Source organism: Nestor notabilis, unplaced genomic scaffold, assembly GCF_000696875.1.
Source record: "Nestor notabilis isolate BGI_N333 unplaced genomic scaffold, ASM69687v1 scaffold2620, whole genome shotgun sequence".
In the NCBI taxonomy this organism is placed as follows: Eukaryota; Metazoa; Chordata; class Aves; order Psittaciformes; family Psittacidae; genus Nestor; species Nestor notabilis.
In genome coordinates this window covers 9,294-33,023 of record NW_009909524.1, presented here as the reverse complement: position 1 = coordinate 33,023, position 23,730 = coordinate 9,294, and the positions used below count along the sequence as shown (strand labels likewise).

The window sequence follows — 23,730 nt, the reverse complement described above, 5'->3', positions numbered from 1 at the left end:
TTCAGCTGCTTTAATGCCAAAGGATCTGCCATGGCTGAATCTTGGAGGACAAGGGGTGGACATGCATGTGAAACTACCCCAAAAATAATGTTCTAGTATAAGTAGGATTGTGCCTTCTTTGGAATATTTTTGGTTTGGCAGCTGCCTGTGGGCAGCATCGAGACTCCAGATTCTTTACTTGGCCTGGAAAAAGAGGGCCTGCAGCCTTTCCTGACGAGACTCTCAGGCCACTGGCGACTATTGCCAGCGTCAGTTGTCTTCTAGCCTCGGATTTAAGGCAGTGTGCTAAAGGAGTTATGAAACTTTGCGGTGGTAGCCCTGAAGGTCTTTGCTCTTGTCTTTGCAGGCATCTGGAGTACAAGTTGCTGATGAGGTATGCCGTATTTTCTATGACATGAAAGTGCGGAAGTGCTCTACGCCTGAAGAAATCAAGAAGAGGAAGAAGGCTGTCATCTTCTGCCTCAGTCCAGATAAAAAGTGCATTATTGTGGAAGAAGGCAAAGAGATTCTGGTGGGAGATGTCGGTGTGACAGTTACCGACCCTTTCAAGCACTTTGTGCAGATGCTTCCCGAGAAGGATTGCCGTTATGCCTTGTATGATGCAAGCTTCGAGACCAAGGAATCCAAAAAAGAAGAGCTGATGTTTTTCTTGTGGTAAGCCGTCTTCCCAGCTAACTCATTCCTAACATGCAGTCCAAGCACTGTGGGTGAGGTCTCTGAGAAATGGTAGGCTTAAAGTGAGCCTGTCTTTTGAGCCATAAGACACTTCACTTGTTCATCATCAGTAGGATACTGCTTCTGTCTCTGCTGGATAATAAATGTCACTAACTGCATTCTTTCTGGTGTATCCCACTAGGGCACCAGAACAAGCACCTCTCAAAAGCAAGATGATCTACGCAAGCTCCAAGGATGCAATCAAAAAGAAGTTTCAAGGTATGTAATGCACATAGTGCTCCTACCTGTGCATGTTCCTACAATGCTTACACAGCGAGGCTTAACTGTTGGCTAATTGGTTTGGGATTTGAGGTACTAGTGAGACATGAGAACTTCACAGGTGAAATGCCTCTGACAGAGCTAAAATGAGATCTGCCTAAAACTTACACTGCTGACTCTGGATTATAGAGACACAGGAGCTATGGTCAAGAGCAGGCTTTGCAGTGTGCGACGCTGTAGCTGTACTGTACAGAGCAGCACATCTGCACCCTACAGGCTAGAAACCATTAGATTCCTAACACAGAGCTGGGTTTTGTGCAGACCTGCCTCTATGGCAGAGGACTTTCAGCCCCGTGTCTGATGAAATACACAATCTCATAAACTTAGTGTGCTGTAGTAGTAGTAATTAATGATTCGCTTGATTTAGAGGTGCAGTTGGGATTACTCATTTCAAAAGGCATTGCATCTCCTAGTGGAGAAGCAAAGTTCTTCTGTGGGGCACCATTAGCCAAGGAGTAAACACCTTGCTGCAGCATTCAGAAATTTCATGCTAAGTCAGTCTGGTGTGTAGGCAGATAGCACTGCTCCCCTTCAGTTCCTGCTTGCAGTGTGCAGGACTGATGGGATCATTGTGCAGCAGTGCCAGCCACTGGGTTGGAACTACTGCATTCAGCTCTGGGGCCTCGAACACAAGAGGGACATGGAGCTGTTAGAGTCCAGAGGAGGCCATGGAGATGCTTCAAGGGCTGGAGCAGCTCTGCTCTGGAGACAGGCTGAGAGAGCTGGGCTGGTTCAGCCTGGAGAACAGAAGGATCCTTAAGGGGAGACCTTAGAGCAGCTTCCAGTGCCTAAAGGGACCAACGAGAAATCTGGAGAGGGGCTTTTGACAAGGGCCTGTAGGGACAGAACAAGGGGGAATGGTTTTAACGTGGCAGAGGGGAGACTGAGATGAGACATTAGGAAGAAGTTCTTCCCTGTGAGGGTGCTGAGGCCCTGGCACAGGGTGCCCAGAGAAGCTGTGGCTGCCCCATCCCTGGCAGTGTTCAAGGCCAGGTTGGACACAGGGGCTTGGAGCAACCTGCTCTAGTGGAAGGTGTCCCTGCCCGTGGCAGGGGGTTGGAACTGGATGAGCTTTAAGGTCACTTCTAACCTAAACCAGTCTGTGATGAGACTTGTGTGCTGCATGTGTGGGAGTTAGAAAAAAAAGAAATCCTGAAGAAATTCTGCTTTTCTCCATATAAGACAGGCTTGGGTGTTGGGCTCGCTGCCTTCCCTCCCTTTGCCTACACCAGCAAAGTCATTCTGGATGTACATCTCAGGTTCTCACTCTGATTCTTTGACCCACATCTCCAGAGCCAGCAGAAGCTGAGTCAGCCATCTTAGTGTGCTTGTGTGTAGCTCCCTCCCCTGCCATCGCCAGGGTAGCACTAGAAATGAGAGCTTTGCTTGTGAGACAGCCTGCAATGGAAAGGCCAACAGTCTGAGCAGTGACCTAGGGAAAACTTTCCCCCTGACATTTCTGTGTTGGTATTTGGTGTGCAGCCACATGTCTCTTGTGACATACCAGGAGAAAACCATCCCAATTCTTAAGCTAAGGCAGGACTTACCTGCTTGAGTGACCAGATTGCTGCTTCTAATAATACTAGCAAATATGTTTCTTTGATTGATAACTAGCATGTGGAAATAATAATGCATTATTGAGTGTTTTGCCTCTTTTTTAGGCATAAAGCATGAATGCCAAGCAAATGGGCCAGAGGACCTCAACCGAGCTTGCATTGCTGAGAAGCTAGGAGGCTCCCTAGTCGTAGCTTTTGAAGGAAGTCCCGTGTAGATGTCATACAGTGCCACAACTCTACAAGCATTCCATGTTTTAATATATCAGTTCTGTAAAGCAACCATTCTAGGCAAGGGTTTCACTAACTGTAGGGAAGCTGTCTTGTAGCATAAAGTAGATTTTGGAGATGTAGCTCGTATGTACAAATGACCCTAAATAAATCAAATCTAAGGATTTATCTTGGTGTATTAATATTTGCATTGGTTGTCCGGCCCAATTATGTATCCGATGGACTTAACACTAAAGGTCTCCAAAAAATTTTGGTCCAATGCAGCACTGTATCATGGGATGAAAGCGGGGGGAGGTGAGAACAATCTGGTTCCTGTTCTTGCTTTTCTAAATTGTATCAAGAAAAATTCAGCTGGTCTTTTTGAGGCTACTGGCCAAATTGCCAAACTCAAAAACGTTTCCCCTATAACTGTTTAATGCAAAACTTCAAACCTATAGTTAACTGTTTGGCTAAAGCAACCTGTTGGCACCAAAACTGGGTTAAATTCTTAGTGCTTTCAGTTGCAGAGCAGTACTAATAAAGGCTGATTCTGAAGGTAAATGGAGATGAGACACTTATTTTTTTTTTTTTTCCTGGAGAAATAGTCCTAATCCACTCTTGTAAACTCACGGTGCAGTAATAATATTTAAAGGTTCACGTGTTCTGTAGGTTCAATTTTCTTGTTATGAAGTGTCTTGAGGTCTTTCCAGCCTGAGTGATTCTATAAAAACTGCTTTTCTGTTGATGTAGTTTAATTTAGAACTACCTTAGTTTCTCTAATAACACACTAGCAGATTGGATGCTTCTGAAGCTTTTACAAGTGCAGGTTCTTATAGCAGCGCTCTCCACTTATGGGTAGTACAATGAGGAGGAGCCACATCTTTAAAAAGTGGTATTCTCAGCCCCAGTCCTTGGTCACTTGGTCCATTTGTCCGTAATTACTCTTGATTTAACTTAGTAGAACCCATCAGCCCGACTAATACGGCTTGATCTGGGCTTTTTTTGTCTGTTAGCTTCTTTAATTCTGTAGAAATGCATGGAAATATCACCTACTAGAAAGTTTGACCTGAAATGCCTTTTGTATTGGGGGTTCACGTTGAGGCCTTTTGGTGGGGGGGGGGGGGAGGGGGTAGAGAACATTCCTGTGCCAGCTACAGAGATCTTAAAAGCTTCCATGTTTCACCAGTGGTTGATTAAAGCTGTTTCCTTTGTGTAATGTGTACATGGGAGTTGCATAGAGTTTTCTTGTATGTCTGTAGAGAAAAAGAAAAAAAAATAACAAAACCAAAACCCTTAGCCTCCAGTGCATTACTGTGGTATGTTCTGTGCGTGCCAAATTAAAAGAGCCTAAATAAATGGGCTTTCCCCTCCCCTGGGTCAGTGACTGATTCCTCTCCAGCCTCTGGATTAGCCCGGTGCTTGAGGAGCTCGTACCCTTTCTGCAGGTGCTGCCCTGTGCTGCTCCAGTACACAAGTGATCATCATTAGTAGTTCATCAGCACAGTGTGCAGCTTGCTGCAGGCACTAGCTCCCTGACCTGGTCTCTGCTTTTTATGTTTCAGACCTAAGTTTCCATGGGTTGTGGAGTTTTCTGGCAAACACTTGCTGTCTGAGCGGGAGAAACCCAGCACGTGTCAGTGACTGTGTGCTGCTTTCCCTGTAAAAACTGAGGGTGCTTTGTCTGACCAGGCAGTTGCAGGCTGGACCCCTCCTTTTTGTGCAGGGACAGAACAGCTGTGCTGTCCCAACAGCTCGTTGGCAGAGCGGTGAGCTGCTGCCTGGTTTATCTGTGGAGCCAGGGTAATAATGGTCCATTGCCTACCTCAGGATGTGCTCCCTCTGGCCATGCTGCATGGTTAAAACCCATAATTAAAGGCAGGCATTGCCTCTTTGCTCCAGCGTGGCACCCAGGTGGGTCCCAGAGTTGGGAGCACACCAGAGCAAAGCTTTCTGATTTTGAGAGAAGCAAACCAGCCTGGCTTCTGCTGGTGCTTTTAGCCTTTTAGCTTTGAGCTCACCCAAGTGGGTGATCACCATCAACAGCTCCTCCTTGCCTAAGGTGTCTGCAGTACAGGTCTGTCCAAAGTCCAGGTTGAGATAAGGCGTGACACAGCAGGAGTGGCGCTGCCTGACAAACAAAGGGAGCTCCCAGCCAAGATCCAGCTGATAACCAGTGCTGCCAGAGCCAGACTGCAGGCATCTTTCAAGAGATACCCAACCCAGGTGACGCCATGGTGGACTTCTGCCTGGAATTTCCTTCCTTGGTTAGAAGGCTCAGCCAGAGACCTGCAAAGGGAGAAGGATGTCAGACCTGGAAGGTAGGAGGGAGCTTCCCACAACATGAAAGCTCTTGGATCAAGGTACAAAGTGTCTGAGTCCTGGGACTTTGCGGGATGAGGGTTCTGAGGTAGCACAAGAGGCCTTGGCTAGTTGTGGTCCCACAGCTTAAGCTGATCAGAGGCTTTGGCTGCTTTTAGGACCCTCACAACAAGTCCCAAGGTATTATACTGGCCCTTGGAACAGTGCTCCTGTGCTCCAGGCCTGGCAGGAACTCAACATTCAGAGCTGTAATGCTTCATACGTGTTGAGGGGTTAGTGAGCCAGGCTTCACCACCTCCCAAGGCTGTTTGTCCTCCTGCGGTTGGAGGGGATGAAAAGCATGGGAAGATGTTTCTTCTTGTGATTCAAAGGTTTCAAATCCTTTCGGTTAATGTTTCAGTTAAAGTTTCTCTGGTTGGACTTGATGATCTTAAAGGTCTTTTCCAACCTTGTTGATTCTAGGCGAGCAGGGAGAGACAACATGAGGAGTGTTTCCTACAGCTTGGCTGGTTGCTGGGGAGAGAAGCTAATTTCTAACAATACTGTATGAAGAAGAAAAAGGTGTTCAGCTGATGGACATGGCTCGGAGCCATGCAAGCACAGCAGAACCGCAGCCCAGGTAGTGCAGCTTGGCTGCAGCAAGAGAAGAGCTGACAAACCTTTTCAAGTCCACATGCAGTCAAGAGTTTCCCCAAAATCCATTCTTGTCCATCATGCTGGGGAGAAGATGGGGATGTGAGGCGGAAACTGGTAATTCAAGCCTGAGCATGAGCAGCAGATGGTGCAAACATCATTTAGCTGCTCCAGCAAAAGTGAGGTTGAGTATAACCTGTGGCTTAGACAGGCTGAAAGGTAACTCCAGCTTTGGCTGAAACCAGCAGAAAGACCCGGTGTTCCCATCCAAAGCCAATCCACCTAGGTGATTGCTTGATCCTTATCACTGAAGTACCTGCCTGCAGCACCCAGATCATACGTGCCATGAGTCAAAGGCTGATGAGTAACAAGGTGACAGCATGGCTTGCCTGGGGGAAAGAAGGTAGCCCTCACCCTTGGTGAGTAGCCAGCCTATGGTGGTACATTGCAAAATGGCACCAGCTCCTGCTAGAGCTGGGGCCTGCCAATCCTCAGCCCTGCATGAGGGCAAGGCTTGGGTTTCTCCTAGCCCCTTGGGATGTCCTTCCCTTTCTACCAAGGTGCTGATAGAAGAAAACAAATCCCAATGAAGCTCTACCAAATATCAAAACTTAAATTAAATGCCTTTCCCCAAAGAGAAGTGGTTTTTTTCTTCCCCTCTCTTCCTAAAGCAGCCAGCTCAATGATGTGTCCTCAAGGGCACCATGTCACCCAATGCAGAGGATACTGAATCTCCTCTTGTGTGGTTTTTGGAGCATTATCAAGAGCCCACCTCCCCTGTGGCACATACAGGACACCAGCCACCCTGCTCATGTTAACTGTTCTGGGGGCTTTGTTACTGCTGGTGAGTTAGTGCCTGGGTAGCAGCTCTGTTCTGTGCAAGAGCTCCCAGTAAAGGAAATCATTGCTGCAAAAGCAAAAAAGCTGAAAAACTAAAGTATTGCATCACATGGTGGCTCCCGATTCTCTGGGGCCCTTCTCACCCATGGTTGTGTGGGGTGATGGCCACCCTGATACGCTCAGCAGCTCCCTCCAGCCTCTGGGGTTGCCTGGGGTGGTTTCTTCGCAATCCTAGCGAATTCCAGGTGATCTTCAAAGCCACAAGGTGCCAGCCAGGCATGCTGCTCTGCAGCAAGAGGTGATGATGGTGGCGTTGAGGGCTGAGGTCACCGGCGGTCCTTGCTTCATGAGGTCTCCCCACCAAGCACCATGAAGTCGAGAAGGAGAAACCAAAGGGTAAACATGGCTGTGGGGCTGCTGAGCGAGTTTGTCCCTCCATTGTGGGCAGATGGACCTGCCAAAGCACTTGCGTGATTTCTGCATACGTGCATGTCTGCAAAGTCCTGCCTGTGTGGTCTCTGGTGTCTAACACAGAGGTTGAGCGCACACTGCCTTCCCCAGGAACAAGACGGAGGTAGGTCTGTCCCTCATCTCCTTTCCTGGCCTTGCTCTTCACACACCCCCAAGGGACCCAGCGCTTCTGGGGCCTTTTCCCCCCGCCCCTCTCAAATCCTGCTGATGTCAGCACCTGGCTCAGCAGCTTTATTGTGGGAGACAGGCACCGAGCCATCGCGTGGGCTCTGCCTCTTCCTAAGAGCACAGCTTGGGGGGAAAATGAGAAAAAGATAAAGACAGAAAGATAAAAAAGGGAAAAAAAGGAGAGAGAAAAAAGAGAAAGGGAAAAAGAGGAAAGATAAAGATAGCTAGAAAAAAGAAAGCTAGAAAAAGGGGGGTGAAGGGAAAAAAGAAAGAAAAAAGGGAATAGGGAGAAAGAAGAAAGAAAGGAAAAAGGGTGAAAAAAAAGATAAAGAGGAGAAAAGAGAAAGGGAGAAAAGAGGAAAGAAAAAAAATGCAGGGAAGAAGGGGGAGAGGGAAAGGGAAAAAAGGAAAAAATAAAAAAGGGAGAGAGAGAAAAAACAAAGGGAAAAAGGGTGAAAAGAAAAAAGAGTGAAAGTAAAGAAATGAAAGAAAGGAAAAAGGGTGAAAAAAAAGATAAAGAGGAGAAAAGAGAAAGGGAGAAAAGAGGAAAGAAAATGCAGGGAAGAAGGGGAGAGGGAAAGGGAAAAAAGGAAAAAGATAAAAATAGAAAAAAAGGAAAAAATAAAAAAGGGAGAGAAAAGAGAAAAAAGGAAGAAAGGGAAAAAGGGTGAAAAGAAAAATGAGTGAAAGTAAAGAAAAAAAAGAAATGAAAAAAAGGGGGTCAGGGAGGGGGGATAGAGGGGAGAAAAACCTTCGAAAGGAAAGCCACAAGAAGGGGAGAGCGGAGCAGAGTCCAGCAGCACCCACAGGGACAAACTCACTGGCAGGAGGGACAGTTGGTCACCCAGTGTGCCCCATCCCCAGGCTTGCCCAACCCTGTAGCAGGGCAGCAGCAGCACACAGGAGCTTGGTGAGCACAGCCAGTGCTGGAAGAAACTGTGCTCTGCTTTGGTCGTGCTGGAGAAAGAACCCAGAGGGAATGGCTTTTGCAGCACAGCAAGCAAGGGGCAGGTAAAGGATCTGCTGCTGGCCAAAGCAGGGGCCTTCTTCAGTGATGCCAAAGAGCTGCTGGGCCTGAAAACTTACAATAAAAAGAAATAATAAACAGAAAAGCAAAGCAAGGCCAAGCTCTTCACTACGTCATTTTAATTGCATCAACACTCAGCAATACAAACAAGGAGACGTGCCAAGAGCCACCCATCAATGAGCAGCTCCCTTCCTTCCATGGTGGGTCTGTCACGCTTCTTTCACTCCCAAAATAACCAAGACAAATAAACCAAATAATAATAATAATTGCACCGGTCTTTTGCTGTACAAACACAGTCTTCCCTTTTCACACATTCGTGGGCTCTGTCACGACAGGAGGGTAAAGCCCCGGTGCCCGTCCCGACATGGCTGGAGCAGCTCCCCGGGGAACAAAGGCTTGTACAAAACAGTATGAAGATTTTCTTACAAACAGGGTTGTTTGGTTTTTTTTTTTTGGGGGGGGGGGGGGTTGTATGGTTTTTTTAAGTTTCAAAACTAGGTTTTGGGTCACTAATGGCTTGTATCTTTTATCTACAGTAAATTCAGCATATATTTTTATCTTTAGGAATGTGTAAGGCATTTTGGTAAGTTGAACAGTTAAGGTCTAGGTCATAGACTTGTCAAACTGAAGTCCCTTCCTTTGAACTGTCCTCTTGCCCCTGGAGAAGGAAAACAGAGGTGAGTTACTGAGCTGGGACTCAACCTTCTTCTTGTGGCAGCTCAAGAATCAAAGCATTCCCAGATGGCCCACCTCCTGCCTTCGGGGCAGGGAGAACCATGACCACCATCACGTGTGGTCCCCAGGACTTCCCTAAAGCCAGCAGCAAGTGCCACCTTGCTTCTGGTTTTAAACCATTGCCCGACCCATGCTTCCCCCAGCACCAAGGTGGGGACAGCCGTGGCCACCACAAGTACCGTTTCCTGAAGCTGTTCTTTCAACTTCTTCACCGTTTCTCTCTCTTTGGCCAGTTGGTCCTGAGTGACCTTCAGTAGCTCCTGTAGTTTAGTTGCTGCCTGGCCCAGGTCCTTTGTTAGTCTTTTCTCTTTTTCAAGTCTTTCCTATGTGGGAGCCAAAAAAAAGACGTCTGCTTCAGCCTCCCTTTGCCGTCTGGTGACCTTCCCCCCTCCAAAACACCTTGGGTCACCTCAGGTCTGCACCAAGCCACCTCAGTTGCCACAGGGCAGAGGAGCACCCAGCTCCCTCCTTGCCAAAAGGGCCAGGCATCACCCCAACAGCTATGTAGAGCTCACTCTGGCTCCCCAGAGACACCATGGGCTGAGACAACCTCATGATAGCAGAACAGTTTCCCAATACATGATAAGCATCTCCCTTATCTTGGCCAATGTGATGAAGCAGCTGTGACTTTGCACCCTGCTGCCCTCCATAGAATCCCAGATTGGTTTGGGTTAGAAGAGACCTTAAAGCTCATCCAGTTCCAACCCCCTGCCACGGGCAGGGACACCTTCCAGTAGAGCAGGTTGCTCCAAGCTCCTGTGTCCAACCTGGCCTTGAACACTGCCAGGGATGGAGCACACTGGAGTTCACAGCCAGTCCCAGGTAGGGTGCTGCCTGCGGGGGAACCATCTACCTTGCCCCACCATCCCCAAGAATGACAAATCATGCCCTTATTCCTGCTTGGACATGGCTGAACCCCAAGCACAGCAGAGCCCGGCAGCCAAATCACCTTGAGATGCTGGGCCTCCTCTGTGTCTGCAGCTCCTTCGTTTTCAGCCAGTCTCAGCTTCTCCAGCTCTGCTTGCAAACTGCATGCTCTGCTCTGGGCCTGGAAGTGGGACACATAATAAGCACATGGTGGCAGGCACCTCTTTGCATCCTGCCCCATACAGCCCTTGCTCCCCCCTGGGTCTGCCTCTGGTGAAGGGTTAAGTTATACAGCCAGGGCTGGATGCTAAAGACAACACATTGCTTTTGCTGATCCACCTTCCACCAGGAAGATGGCATTTCTCACCACATGCAGCATGAAACCTAGCTAAAGCCCTCAAGGGAAATTTTAAAGAGCTGGCAAAAACCCCAGGGGGGACTGGGAGAGGGGCAATTCGAGGGGCCAGCAACACCACCATGGCTTTAGCACAGCTCCTGCAAGGAGTTCTTCAGATGTGTGAGGGAATGTGTCCAAGATAGGGACAGGGATGGGGAAAAAACTTGTAAATCAATCCTTCAACTTAATTCCTGGGCATCATTAGCAGCCAAGAACCCACCAAGGCTTTGCAAACCCTTGTATCCTTCTTGCCTGCACCTACCTCCTCCAGCTCCTGCGCCAGCTTCTGCCGCAGCACTTGCTCCTTCTCCACCAGCATTTCGTTCTGCTCTAGTTGGGTTTTCAACTGTGTTAAGAGGTGAAAAAAAACAGAAATAAGACTTAAAATATATAAAATAAAGGACCCAAGAGATGAGCTAGTGGTGACATCGCCTAGAAGTAACATTGCCAAAAAAGCTGGACTAGGCAGAAGAGCTGAAAACTGAGCTCTCCCAGAGAACCAAAGGGCAATAAGTACAGGAATCCCCTCTCTGCACAAAAGCTGTGAGGATGCTGACGGCAAGCCCCAGGCTTGGCTTTGCATTGCCAGATTTTGCCTGCTCCTTGGGCAGCACGAGACAGGACTTGGGACAAGAGGCACCCCATAGTGGAGGATCCCTGGCAGTGTTCAAGGCCAGGTTGGACACAGGGGCTTGGAGCAACCTGCTCTAGTGGAAGGTGTCCCTGCCCATGGCAGGGGATTGGAACTGGGTGAGCTTTAAGGTCCCTTCCAACCCAAACCAGTCTGGGATTCTATGATTCTATGACCCTGGCAGGTCCCTATGCCCAGGAGAAGGCTCCACACTTAACAGTATTAAATGGGAGAGAGAAAGCCCAGCTCATGGCAGCACCCCCACTGTTGAGAGGTGTTAGCTGGAAGGGAATAGCTGCTGCTGATTCCCTCAGCCTGGCTCCAGTGAGATTTACAGAGTCTGTAATCTTAATCTCCACTGGTAGGGAAGGGATCCTGGTGCAGCTCTGTCAGGGTATCTGCTTCCTCCAAGGAGACCCAAACCCAAAGGGGCACCATCATATGGCAATGTCAGCCCAAGGGCTTGCAGCATCCACTGTCTGCCTCCCGCTAAGTCCCGCCAGCCTGACGCTGACGGAGGGCTCCCAAAGGGAACAGCCTGGTGAAAGCCAGCTGCTGATGTGTTCCCAGCAGGAACAGGACACATGGTGGAAGGGATGGGGTGCTGGCTTCCCCTCAGCACACAGGACAGGAGACAACACAGCCGCAATGACAGCAAAGCCACGTGCGGTTCTCCATGCAGTTAGAGACGGTGAGACGAGACAAGGGACATGGTTAAGAGTCAGTGGTCTCACCACCCTAACCTCGAGGGGTGCGGGCTCGCCTGAGTCAGCTCGTAACCCCACTACTCCATCCTGTACATGGCTCTTCATCTCACTCAACTGCTGCCTGACCTGGAAGGAGGACCAGCAAGCTCAGTTGCACATCCCCACACTGCAGCAGTTACAAAACCCACAAGGACCTAAAGTTTTCCAGTGTTTTTTCTTTGCACACAAGCTGAAATGTTTGGAAAACCACCTGTTTCTGCTAGACACAGGATGGTGATACCTAATGTGGGCAGCTTGAGTCACAACAGCTCCCAGGGGTGCAGAGCACAAGCTCATGCATCGACTGCTCTCCTTTGTTCATGCATTCTGGGTTAAAGCCACTGCTGAGGGTTTGCACTACCACAGTTGAGGTGTTCAATAAAGCAATCGAGGGAGGGTGGCAGATGCCATTGTGCCATCAATCACAGCTGGGATGGTCGGGGAGGCAGGGTGCCCAGAGAAGCTGTGGCTGCCCCATGCCTGGCAGTGTTCAAGGCCAGGGCAGAAACAGGGGCTTTGGAGCAACCTGCTCTAGTGGAAGGTGTCCCTGCCCGTGGAAGGGGATTGGAACTGAGTGAACTTTAAGGTCCTTTCCAACTCAACCCAGTCTGTGATTCTGTGATCTAATGAGATTAAGGCTAATGATGACCTCATGCCATATTCTCTCAAGAGCAAGAGGCTGCACTGACCTACACTGTAGCAGTTGCAAGGCTGGGAAGAGTCATGGCACCCAAGGGAAACTGTTCTGGTTCCGTTCTGAGCAGCTCTGCAAGCCAGCAGTACTGCTGAGGATTTGAAAAGCCATCTCCTGAGCCTCTCAAAGTACAGATTTAACACCAAGAGCCCCCATGGTTTTGTCAGGCCTGTTAGCTCTTCTGGCACTATATCCCAGTCCTCTTTCCCACTTCCATGCAGAAACTCAGCCCCATCCTCCAGCTCCCCCAGTGACCCCTAACATGAGGTCTACACAGCCTCAGTCCTCCCATCCAGAGGTGGGTGGGTGGGTGGATGTATGGATGTATGGATGGATGGATGGATGCTAAAGGCACCCAACTCCCTGCCCCAAGGTGGTTGTTGTTGGGGTAACCGGTGTCCAGCAATGCGGTGGCTGCTACATGCCAGCCCACGTGAGCCTTGCTGCTTTCCCTTCCTTCCCACTCCCATCCCTGGAGGAAAGGCAGGCAAATAGAAATCTCCTGGGTCCCAAACAACCCCTTACCAGGGCCAGCTCCTTGCTCTGCTTCTGTGTTTCCATCTTGGCTGTCTCCAGCTGCTCCTGGGACTCTGACAAGAGCTGCCTCAACTGTCAAGGAAGAACAGAAAAGTCCATTTATGCACTGGGATTTGAAGCCCTTTGGCCCAAAGAATCATTTTCATGATGCAGGATTTTCCCATTGAGGCCGAGAATCACAGAATCCCAGACTGGTTTGTGTTGGAAGGGACCTTAAAGCTCATTCAGTTCCAATCCCCTGCCACAGCAGGGACACCTTCCACTAGAGCAGGTTGCTCCAAGCCCTGTTCAATATGGCTTTGATTGGATTGGTTCTCCCCTGCTTTGCAAAGCTGCAGATCCCTGGGGCACTCCCCCAAATCCCAAAAACATGGATGGGTGGTGAGTCTGGCTTAGAAAAAAGAAGCATTTGAGAAGGTAATGGCCACCACACTTACCACTTCAACTTCTTTTGTATAGTTCTGGCGTTCAGAGCTGGCTGTCTTCAAGTGATTTTCCAGTTGTGTTTCCAGAAGAGAAGTGTATTCTTTTAGCTGGATTAAAAAGGAGATAAGCAGGAGGGGGTTGATTGTTTGAGGACCAACACCTCCCAGACATCCCATGGTCCAAGCCTGCCTTCTCCAGGACAAGAGATGGGTCCCAATCCAGCCCAAGCACAGCATTTACCCATCTGGCACCTGCACAGGGACCTTCTCCCATACCCAAAAAACCTTACCTGATCTGTGCTCTGCAGATCTGCTTTCAACTTCTCCACTATGTCTTCAAGGGATTTCAGCTGGAGCTGTGACTAAACCAGAAAGGACCAGAGAAGGTCATCAGTGAACAACATCTCACATATACAGAGCACCTTTTATTCAACTAAAAACCAACCACTGTTTCATTCCCACCTCTGTCACTTCATCCTGCACCCGAGTGCAGAACAGACCTGACACCAAACTGGAGCTCCACAGCCTGCAGGGCAGGAGCTCCCCTTCTCACAGAGAATGAATGCAACAAGCCCAGGCTGCAAGTCATGGAACAAGGCAACAGATTTTGCCTGGAGGACTTCAGCTGGCTGCAGTCAGCTTCCAACACCCCAGAAACTGGCACCAGATTCAGTGCAAGTTTCCTACTGAAAGCGCCTTTGGTTTGGAAGCAGAAAGGCAGACTTTCCAATGAGGTGTCATAGGCTTTGCTATGAACAGCAGCCAAGCATGGGGTTTGCATTTAAACCTGGACTGATTTGTGGAGAGGACTTGGCTGCTGAGCTCTTGGGATAGGAGGAGTTCACCTCTTCTCCACAGAGAGGCAGGGCTGCTCTGGGACATGCTCTCACCACCACACGTTCATCCCATCACGCACACCACCAGCAGCCACGTCATCCCAGTGCAATCCTACACCAGCTCTCAGCAGGAGCCAGCAAGGGCTGAGGAACCAAAGATCTCTTGTACAAGAGCTCCCCCACCTCCCTGCAGCCCCAGTTAACTTCAGAACCCCACGTGATGGATGGGGAGCAGCCAGACCATGGAACATAGCTTCATCTCAGTTCTGCATTCAAGGGGGAGGAGATAACTTAGGTCTGCTCTGCAGAAGAGGCACGGCCAGCCAAGTTCTCCTAGACTCCAGCTAAGTCACGAGAGCTCACAGAATTCCCTCCCCACCAAACTCCTGGGCAACGACAACGGCTCTCTGGCTGCTGCTGGCTGGCTTTTTAACCAGGAAGAGCCATATCCAGAGCTAGACACACAGCTGGATCCAGGACTATGTGCAGAATGTGGCTTGGACCTCAGCTCCTTCCTGAAGGCTCTACGAATGCCAAGGTCAACAGGTTTCAAGAGCAAGCCAAGTCCTTCTGATAATGGGAGTCCAGGAGCGCTGCATGTGCTCTCCTCCTGTCACGCCAGCACCTGCCAGGAGGGCTCAGCCCCATTTCCAAGCTTCTGAGCTTGCATAACTGAAACGGTGCCGCGGTTTCCCAACTACCACAATACCTGAACTGGGGAGCTGCGACCACCCCTCCAGCTCCATTGGCAGGGTGTAGGCACACACCAGAGGGAAGAGAGACCTCACTTCTATGTGACGTGGGCTTCTTGTCTTCTCGTTTGGTGACAGGAGAGTCCCAGAGTTCAAGGTTGGCAGGAGCAGTTAAAGTGTCAAAATCCCATTTACAGCCAACAGCCCATCTGCTCCCGTAAATCCAGCTGCTCGAGTGACAAACCCACCTTCTGAAGTTCCTCTTCGGATGCCGTGAGCTTTGCTTTCCACACCTGCTCCTCCTCCTCCACGCTCTTCTGCAGGTCTCGCAGCATCCCTTCCTGTTGGCAAACCCTCAGCTGAGCCCACATCTCCTCCAGCCCTCCCAAGCTGAGCAGTGTCAGGGCTGGAAGCCCTGGAATACCCAACACCCCTCCAAGGATCTGGGCCAAACAAGGGGTGACAGAATTAGGTAGGGCTAGGGGATCCCAGCTCCCTGACTGGCTCAGCCACCCTGCCCATCACAGCCCACATCCCATCACCACCAGCAAGGTTTCCAACACAATTAGGCTGAAGAACAACTCAAGAAATTCACATTTCTCCTATTTCCCTGTCTCGATAGCAAACACAGCAGCCCCCCAACATGCTCAGGGATGCCCACCATGAGCCCATGGGCAGCCTGAGCTGCCAGGAGACTTCTCAAGAGGTATTTTTTAGTGGAAGACCAACACAGTACAAAGGGCTGCAACCTACCGTCTCTGCAAGGATAGTTCTATACTGCTCACATTCTGCTTGTAAAGTGCTTTGCGCTTCCTCTGCCTCTTTTAATTTAAGTGCTGAATCCTGAAAAGACAGGGAAGGGATAGAGAGGAAGGTAACAAAAAGACATGAGTGATCTTCAGGCACTCCCTCATCCCTTCACTTTCCAGCCCCTTCACTTACTGGGGGCTCTGCTGTAACTGTTTGCTGCTTTAGCACATCCACAGCCTTCTCCTTAAACTCTTGTAGCCACGTGTCGTAATCCTGAGTTTGGAAAAAAAGAGGACAAGGAAGAAAAAGGACGCTCAGACATCTGTCCTTCCCACGTGGTGGAGGCCTGGGGGGCTGAGCAAGGCCATGCCTACCTGCTGCAATGACACGGTGACACCGGGGAGGGCAGAGAGCAGCGTCTGCTTGGTTCGTGTCTGGAGTGTGTCCAGTTGTTGGGCCAGCTCTTCCTATAAGAGAGACAAACTGGCATGGGATGGAGGTCTTGGGTGCCTCCAGTCCTGCTTGTCTGTGCCTACAGGGGTGAGCTGGCGTGGGGAAAACAGTCAACAGAGAACATCACAAAAACATCCCTTCCAGATCACCTATCTTCCCAGTCCCCTGACCATGACCTGTAGCAGGGATACATGGCCCTCAGGACAACCTTTGGAGAAGCTGTCAGGAGGGCTGGGCCAGCACTGCTCCCAAGAGAAGACAGGCAACCCAGGGCAAGCATCTCTGGTGGTCTGGGGAGGCTGAATGTTTCCCTTACAACACCTCTAGAGATAAATGCCGGGCTCACCTTTGTTTTTGTAGCAGCCTGCAGTTTTTCCTCACATGCCTTCTCCACCGTGGTCAATGCTTCCATCGCTTTCCAGTTCTTTTCACGAAGGTCCTGCCAAGACAACACACAGAGGGCAATAAGCCACACTTCAGACCAAAGGCGACCAAGCTGCTTGCTGTCACTGAGGAGAATTTCAAAGCCACCACTCAGGAAAACAGGAATCAGCCCATCGCTTTTTTCAAGGCCAGGTTGGACACAGGGCTTGGAGCAACCTGCTCTAGTGGAAGGTGTCCCTGCCCGTGGCAGGGGGTTGGAACTGGATGAGCTTTAAGGTCCCTTCCAACCCAAACCTGTCTGATTTTATGAGTCCACTGCCTACATGTGCCCCTTTCTCCTCCATCTCTGCCATGGCCCAGATGGTGGCCTTAAGGGAGCAGAGCAGAGAAGGATGGAGGCAGGAGCTCTAGGAGCAGCCCTCAGGGTGCCTAGAGAGGACACGGACCAAGCAGAGGGCCTCACGGTTGCCTCCACAGAACTATTACCACCTTTAGTAGAGGGATAAGGAGCAGGGGAGCAATGAGCTCTGAGGGACCCCTGCTCAGGGAATGCTGTGACCCTGATGGGGTAGAACCTCCCTGGCTTACCAAGAGAACAGGGGACAGACACCTGCACAGCCTCATGAGGGGATTCCTGCTCTCCAGCAGATGAGGCAATGCCTCCAGTGCTCCGTCGGGCTTAAAGAGCCTGTGGCCACACCATGGAGCTATGATGGGATTGTCATTCAACCCCCTGAGATCTTGGGTTTGGAGGAATAAACTGTGAGCAGCAAAAGCTGAGCGTGGTTCACTCACGTACGTTGTTTTTCGTCTTCTGCTGCTCCACTGCCTCCCGCAGCCCTGTAGCTTCCCTTTCCAAGGACAAGAGCTGGTCTGTCTTCTCCTGGAGCCTGGAAGGGTAAGATGCAGGAGTGAGTCTCAGCATCCACCTCCCTCCCAGGCAGCAAGCTCCCGAGGTGGGGACTACAGCCCTTCCTATCCCGGTCTGCTCCGGGATCTACAAACAGCAGGAGGAATCAGACTAAAAACCACAGCCAAGGCCATGCTGGAGTGGGATCTGGTTTTCTACTGGCTTATCAGCAGTAATGGAGTAGCTGCCTGGCTGTATACCCAGGACAAGAGGAAGAAGTAACCTAATCCAAAGGCCAGAAATTCCATCTTACACAACTGGGACCTCTCCTGTCCATGGTTCCTTAGGCTGAGACAGCTCTGCATTTTTAAAGCCTCATCCTACTATCTTAAGTAACCAGCCTCAGCTTGAGCAGACCTACTACCTGTTAATCTGGGGCCAACACTGGGGCCAATTAATACTCTAAAGCCATGGGAGACATGGACAGCAAGCTGGAAGTGCCACAGCAGCCTCCATGTGCACCTAGACCCACCTTGACTGCAGCTGCTTCATTTCTGCTTCATTGGCTGCCTGGAAGAGAGAAAAGCACTTTTGTTACATCTCCTTGGCACATGATGTAGGTTCAGCCCTTCCAGCAGCAACCCAGAGCAGAAGATAACACAGGCACTGTGTTAACACAGTGCAAAAGCACCTGCTTGAGTAGTGTAATCCCCTCTCCATCTCCCACCCCATTTAAACGAGCACACAACCTGCAGGTCTCTGTCTTTTTGTGCCTCCCTCATCTGTCCTGCCTCCAGCAGAGCCTCAATGGATTTGATCCTTTCCAGTAGCTTTGTATTCTCTGAGCTGGCATCCTGCAGCCTCCCCTTCACATTGTCTAGCTCCAGCAGCTTGCTTTTAACCTCTGCTTCAGAGCTCAGCAGCTTGGCCTGCAGTTCTGTTGGAGGAAAGGGTGAGAAACACGGTAAGGTAGGTGCAAACAAATTTGGAGGCTCCCCACCAAGCCCTGCCCAAGCAGGACTAATGGCCAAAGTAGCCTTGGCCACAGACGCTTTTCAGAGGACAGGGATGCAGGACAGCAGGGGAGAAAGGTACTGGAGTGGCATCCATAGGAGCATGGACCAGTCCCATGTCTCACTCACACCAAAACCAGGCATCCTAACCCAACCCTGGGTCTCCTTGTCCCACCGAGCACCAAGCCCCACAAGCTCCAGGTCTGTCCCACAGCTCTCCCTGCACTGACCCATGGTCCTCACCAGCAATGCTCTGCTGTTGTCCTTTGGCCTTTTCTGCATCTGACAACAAGCTTTTGTAGCTGGTCTGGGTTTTGCGGAGCTCATCACTTACTTCATCCAGCCTCTTCTGCAGCATCGCCTCCACCTCCCTTTGAGAAGCCTGTATGGCAGCAAGAGAAGGCTTCTGTAGTGTGCCAGTTCGATGCAAAGCTCCATGTGTCACACTTATTTTTAAGCTGTTCTTTGGGGGTTTAAGTCATTTTTCCCCCTGCTCCCCACTGTGCACGAAGCATCTTGCCTCATGCTTGGGTTTTATCATTTGCCAGCCGTCAAGTGGGAAACAGACAACACCCAAACGTCTCGGTTCTGGGCCAAGACCATGGCCATCCTCTCCTCTGGAGAGCTCAGCTCTGAAAGCCCTGGTCCTAACGCACAGCTCAGCAGGGAGAGGTGCTGCCACAGTGTTTAGCAGGACGGAGACACCCAGCCACGTGTTTCCACATGTGGAGGAATGTTCTGTGCGGTTTGGGCCAGGGAATACTTTCTTTTTCCATCTTAGAAAGCGGTGAGGAAGAGGCCTGCACAGGGCAGGCACTTCGAGGGGGAAGGCAGAGGAGGAGCATGCTGCAAACCAGCTGCACTATGGGTATGAGTTGCACCCTTGCAGATGGAGAAACACTGCTTTGTGTGGAGGTGATAAAAGAAGGTAAACCAGCAACCCCATCTCTCTCCGAGGGATGCTTCCAGAACCACCAGGAAAGCAGGACTTCTCCATTCTTTGAGATTTTGAGACATCATAGAATCATAGAATGGTAGAACTGTATTTCATAGAATCGTATCATAGTCATATCCTCAGCTCAGAGCTCAGCTCCTCTCTTCCAGAAGAAAAGGTTCAGAGGAGACCTTGTAACAGTCTTCCAATGCCCAAAGGGGGCCGACAAGAAAGCTGGAGAGGGGCTTTTGGCAAGGGCCTGTAGGGACAGAACAAGGGGGAATGGCTTTAACCTGACAGAGGGGAGATTGAGATGAGACATTAGGAAGAAGCTCTTCCCTGGGAGGGTGCTGAGGCCCTGGCAGAGGGTGCCCAGAGAAGCTGTGGCTGCCCCATCCCTGGCAGTGTTCAAGGCCAGGTTGGACACAGGGGCTTGGAGCAACCTGCTCTAGTGGAAGGTGTCCCTGCCCGTGGCAGGGGTTGGAACTGGATGAGCTTTAAGGTCCTTTCCAACCCAAACCAGCCTGTGGTTCTAAAAGCAGTCAAGGCAAGAGAGAGTACCCAGATCCATGTGAGCACAGGCTGGTGGGGACCAGTGGATTTCCTCTCTCGCCTTAGGGTACCACCATCTAGGCTTCCCCTCCACACCTTCACACCAGGCTCATGAGCTTCATAGGCAAGAGAGAAGAAGGGCTTCTACCAGCGCATTGTACTCCCAGGGCTTTGCTGGTGATGCTGCACCAAGAGTGCATTGCATGTGACAGACCAACAGCAGGGAGGAAATTAAGAGGCCTGCAATGCAGCTTGCTTTCCAGCCGCGGACTCTCATCTCCCTCCAGGTGCTTCCCATGTTCAAGCCCACAAATCCCATGTAATTCAGCCACCATCTCTGTGAGCGGAGTGGGTCTGCCGGCGCCTGCCTGACCTGCAGCTGCTCGACCTGCTTCTCTGAGGCCAAGGCTTTGATCTCCCAGCTCTTCTTCTGCTGTTCCTCCTGCTGCAGCACCTCCGATTTCTCAGACAGCTCTTTCACCAGCTTGTTGCACTCCTGTCGCAGCTTGGCCAGCTCCGCATTTTGCCTGCATCAACACAAGCAGGGTTAACGTAGCCCACAGGCCAGCCATGCACCTCTGACGTTACCTGGGGTGGGAGGGGAAACATCCTCCTGCAGGCCTGAATCAAGTCTTGAAACTTCCCAATGGCTGCATTCCCTGTTTCTAGCCCATGCCTGGTCCTTCAGGGAGGGGATGGAAAGAGTTGACAAATCACTGCTCAAAAGCCATGTTTCAATCACAGGAGACATTCCTTTCTCATGAGGTAGAGGACACAAGGATCTGTGTTCCCAGACACAAGAGGAAGCGCTCCGAGCAGCTGGAGTCCGCTCTGTAATTATTTGACCGCTGTTAATCACCAGCCATTCAGACTGTCTATAAAAAGGAGTGTGAAATTCTTCCACCTAGCTCCTATTTGTTCTGCACGCACCAGGCAGCTCTCAGTTCTCCGCAGCATCAAAGAGCCAGCTGCATTTGTTCAGACGTTTGAGAGTACAAGCTCCCCTAAGGTGGGAAGTGTCACGCTGCCTTCTGGTCCCCTCTCCCCCTGCCTGCTGCCTGTTGGGCCTACCATCAGCACAGGTGACCCCAAAGCAGAACAGGGTTCCCCTGCCCTTCCACTTGGGAATAACATCCTTGTTTCTCCTGCCAGCCTCCCAAAAGCCATTTGGCAAGCTCTTCCTCGCTCCTTCCTCTACCTCCACCTAGTTGGGCTGTCTACAGAAGCAAGGAAAGGGGGTGGCCAAGCCCGATGGACAGCCAACCCCAGGGTTTGACACAGGGCAGCCCCATGCTCTGCCCTCCATCCCAGCCTTACTTGCTTTCCATCTGGCTGGTGGCCTGGTTGAGGGCATCTCTCAGGATGGAGTTCTCCTGCTGCAGGCGGGCCAGCTGTGTGTTAGGGCCATTCTCCAGCTGCTCCTGCAGTGTACGGATCTAGAGGAAACCAACAGGGGTTAATGCCACCACCAGCCCCTTTTCTCTCCCTGTGAAGCTCACACAATGAGCAAGAGGGACCAGCAACACAGGGAGGATGTCTACTGATGCTGACAGCCCCCAGGGATGCAAAATCCCATGAGAATACTCCCACATGCCTCTTCTCCCTCAAGCACCATGGTCCAGGAGCATCACAGAATCCTCAGGGTTGGAAGGGACCTCTGGAGATCATGTACTCCAACCCTCTTGCCAAGGCAGGGACACATAGAGCAGGAAGGTGTCCATAGTGGGTTTTGAATGTCTCCAGAGAAGGAGACTCCATGACCCCCCTGGTCAGCTTGTTCCAGTGCTCAGCCACCCTCCACACAGAGTTCTTCCTCTTGTTGAGGTGAGCCTTCTTATGCCCATTGCTCCTCGCCCTGTCGCTGGGCACCACTGAGAAGAGGCTGGCACCATCTGCTCCCCGAGACTCTGGTCCCCTCACACCCCTCAGTCTCCTCCAAAAGCCCACGAACCTGCCCCCAGAAGCCACCCCAGCAGCCAGAAGCTGCTCAGAGGAGCAGTGCGTGGGGCTCACCTTGCCCTGGAGCTGCTGTGTTTCGCTGACGTGGTCCTGGTAGCTGGCCTGCATGCGTGCCTGCACCGCAGCAAGCTCCCGCTCGCGGGCCAGCAGCTGCTCCTTCAGCTTGCCCTCCACGGCTCCTGCCTTGGTCCGCTCGGCCACCAGCTCCTTCAAGGAGAGGTCACCCCATTAGTCTCCAGCACAGGAGCTTCCCCGCTCTAGGGATGCAGGATGGGTGGCCTCGTAGCTCAGAAGACTTCACAGTTTAGCCCTTCCAGAGCTGCCCCCCTGCCCAGCTGCACCGTTTAGCACTTACATTTCCTCCTGCATTTTGTTTTGGGCTCTGTGGCCACTGGATGCCACTGTTGTTCCACATTGGGGCAGCTAAGAGAAAGGAGTTAAGACAGCCTGGAATTTTATTTCCTCCCCCTCCCAGGATCAATGACATCACATAAAGTTTGGGGCAAAGCAGGAAAAGTAAAACAAAAAAAAACCCCAAAACACGACCAAATAGTCACCCACTGCCAAGGCAGGGTGCTCTGTTGGCTGGCTGGGCAATGCTGTGCTGCTGCCTTGTGTGGTCAGCACAAGCTGGGGTTTGTAAGCACAGCATGGGGTGGCTTTGCCCTCTCCTCTCCTGCCTGCATGCAGATGGACTCACCACCACCAGGTCCTCCTGGCTGCAAGGTGCTGACTCCAGCATGGTGGGGTCTGTTCCCACTTGAACACCCGAAAAGAGGTGGAGGCAGGGGACTGAGTGAGGGAAGGGGGCTATAAATACAATCAGACTTCCTAAAAAGGGACTGATCAACATCATCTCAGCTGAGGGGATCAAAGCAGAGACAAGAAAGGATCTATTTTCCTCCCTAAAGCAGCAGAAAGCTGCATCTCTTCCAGGAAGGGCTTTCCCCCACTTCTCCCATGGCTGCCAACAAGCACTAGCCTGAGGCTCTTTGGGCTGGATCAGGCCCAGGAGAGGAAGTCAGGGGAGAAAACAACAAATGGGTGAAGGGATAGAGAGCCCCTGGGCTTCACCTCCGAGGGGGATGGATGCAGGAGGCACATGGTGAGCCCCAACCAGCAGAGCCCACACCAGGGGTGCCGGGAGGGCCGCACAGCCCTTACCTTGCTCAGCTCCCGCAGCTTGTTCCTGGCCGCAGCCGCGTCCTCCTGCTCAGTGGAGAGTTGCTTCTCCTTCTCTTCCAGCTGCCGTTTCAGGACAGCGACTGGGTCCCCCTTCTGTGTGGCCTGAAGGGAGGCACATCAGTGGGGATACCACCTCCAAACCCTCCCTCCACCCCACGCATGCAGGATCCTGCCCTCTGCTCCAGGGGAAATTCTGCTCCATCTCCAAGACTGACCAGCGGGAGATGGAGGTGCCGTCCCTCCCCTCCGCAGCTCCCGAGGCTCGGAGAGCCCTGGTGGCAGCCCTACCGTGTGCCAAGTGTCCTGGACAATGCCCGCTTTCTCTGTCAGGATCTCGATGAGCTGCTGGGCCTCCCCCTCGCTGAACACCATGCTGCTGATGGTGGACACGAGCGTCTTGTAGGGCAGGTAGAGGGGCCCATCTGAGTCCGCGGGTGCTAGGGAGCAGAGAGGAGGGGCTGGGACCACTCGGGCCAACAGCACTGAGGAGTAGCATCTCAGCTGGCTTCAACCCCATAATTGCCATTTCAAACCAGCATCCACCCAGATTTTCAGTCAAGTTTGATATGATGCTGGGCTGCATCCCCAGCAGTGTGACCAGCAGGTCGAGGGAGGGGAGTCTCCCCCTCTGCTCTGCCCTGGTGAGACACCCCCGCAGTCCTGATCCAGCTCTGGGGCAACAACACAAGAGGGATGTGGAGCTGTTGGAGCAAGTCCAGAGGAGGCCACAGAGATGCTCCGAGGGCTGGAGCAGCTCTGCTCTGGAGCCAGGCTGAGAGAGCTGGGCTGGTGCAGGCTGGAGAAGGGAAGGCTCCTTAAAGGGAGATCTTAGAGCAGCTCCAGTGCCTAAAGGGGCTACACGGAAACTGGGGAGGG

At 51.4% G+C, this 23,730-nt stretch overlaps 2 protein-coding genes and 1 long non-coding RNA gene across 3 annotated transcripts in view; 2 read left to right on the top strand and 1 right to left on the bottom strand.

Annotated features, from left to right (window-relative positions):
• The first annotated feature begins 340 nt into the window (after nt 1-340).
• Nucleotides 341-2,945, top strand: DSTN (destrin (actin depolymerizing factor)). Its single transcript, XM_010024410.1, has 3 exons — nt 341-654; nt 857-933; nt 2,655-2,945. Exons 1-3 carry the CDS (start codon nt 395-397, stop codon nt 2,762-2,764), a joined length of 447 nt encoding a protein of 148 aa, XP_010022712.1. The 5' UTR covers nt 341-394; the 3' UTR covers nt 2,765-2,945.
• A 225-nt stretch (nt 2,946-3,170) lies between these two features.
• On the top strand, nt 3,171-4,132 carry LOC104413338. Its single transcript, XR_719967.1, has 2 exons — nt 3,171-3,845; nt 3,883-4,132. It is a non-coding gene; the product is annotated as an uncharacterized LOC104413338 (long non-coding RNA).
• A 4,558-nt stretch (nt 4,133-8,690) lies between these two features.
• Nucleotides 8,691-23,730, bottom strand: part of RRBP1 (ribosome binding protein 1) — an 18,993-nt gene continuing 3,953 nt past the window's right edge. Inside the window, exons 2-23 of the mRNA XM_010024224.1 lie at nt 23,143-23,291; nt 22,834-22,956; nt 21,724-21,876; nt 21,028-21,146; nt 20,084-20,237; nt 18,468-18,606; nt 17,961-18,148; nt 17,744-17,781; nt 17,161-17,251; nt 16,324-16,416; nt 15,899-15,991; nt 15,717-15,797; nt 15,528-15,617; nt 15,023-15,115; nt 13,537-13,608; nt 13,259-13,354; nt 12,810-12,893; nt 11,588-11,677; nt 10,476-10,559; nt 9,899-9,997; nt 9,129-9,272; nt 8,691-8,872 (exon numbers count right to left, since the gene is read on the bottom strand). Of these exons, the coding sequence (XP_010022526.1) occupies nt 8,834-8,872; nt 9,129-9,272; nt 9,899-9,997; nt 10,476-10,559; nt 11,588-11,677; nt 12,810-12,893; nt 13,259-13,354; nt 13,537-13,608; nt 15,023-15,115; nt 15,528-15,617; nt 15,717-15,797; nt 15,899-15,991; nt 16,324-16,416; nt 17,161-17,251; nt 17,744-17,781; nt 17,961-18,148; nt 18,468-18,606; nt 20,084-20,237; nt 21,028-21,146; nt 21,724-21,876; nt 22,834-22,956; nt 23,143-23,291 (2,312 nt within the window). The 3' untranslated portion in view covers nt 8,691-8,833. The remainder of the gene's footprint in view (nt 8,873-9,128; nt 9,273-9,898; nt 9,998-10,475; nt 10,560-11,587; nt 11,678-12,809; nt 12,894-13,258; nt 13,355-13,536; nt 13,609-15,022; nt 15,116-15,527; nt 15,618-15,716; nt 15,798-15,898; nt 15,992-16,323; nt 16,417-17,160; nt 17,252-17,743; nt 17,782-17,960; nt 18,149-18,467; nt 18,607-20,083; nt 20,238-21,027; nt 21,147-21,723; nt 21,877-22,833; nt 22,957-23,142; nt 23,292-23,730) is intronic.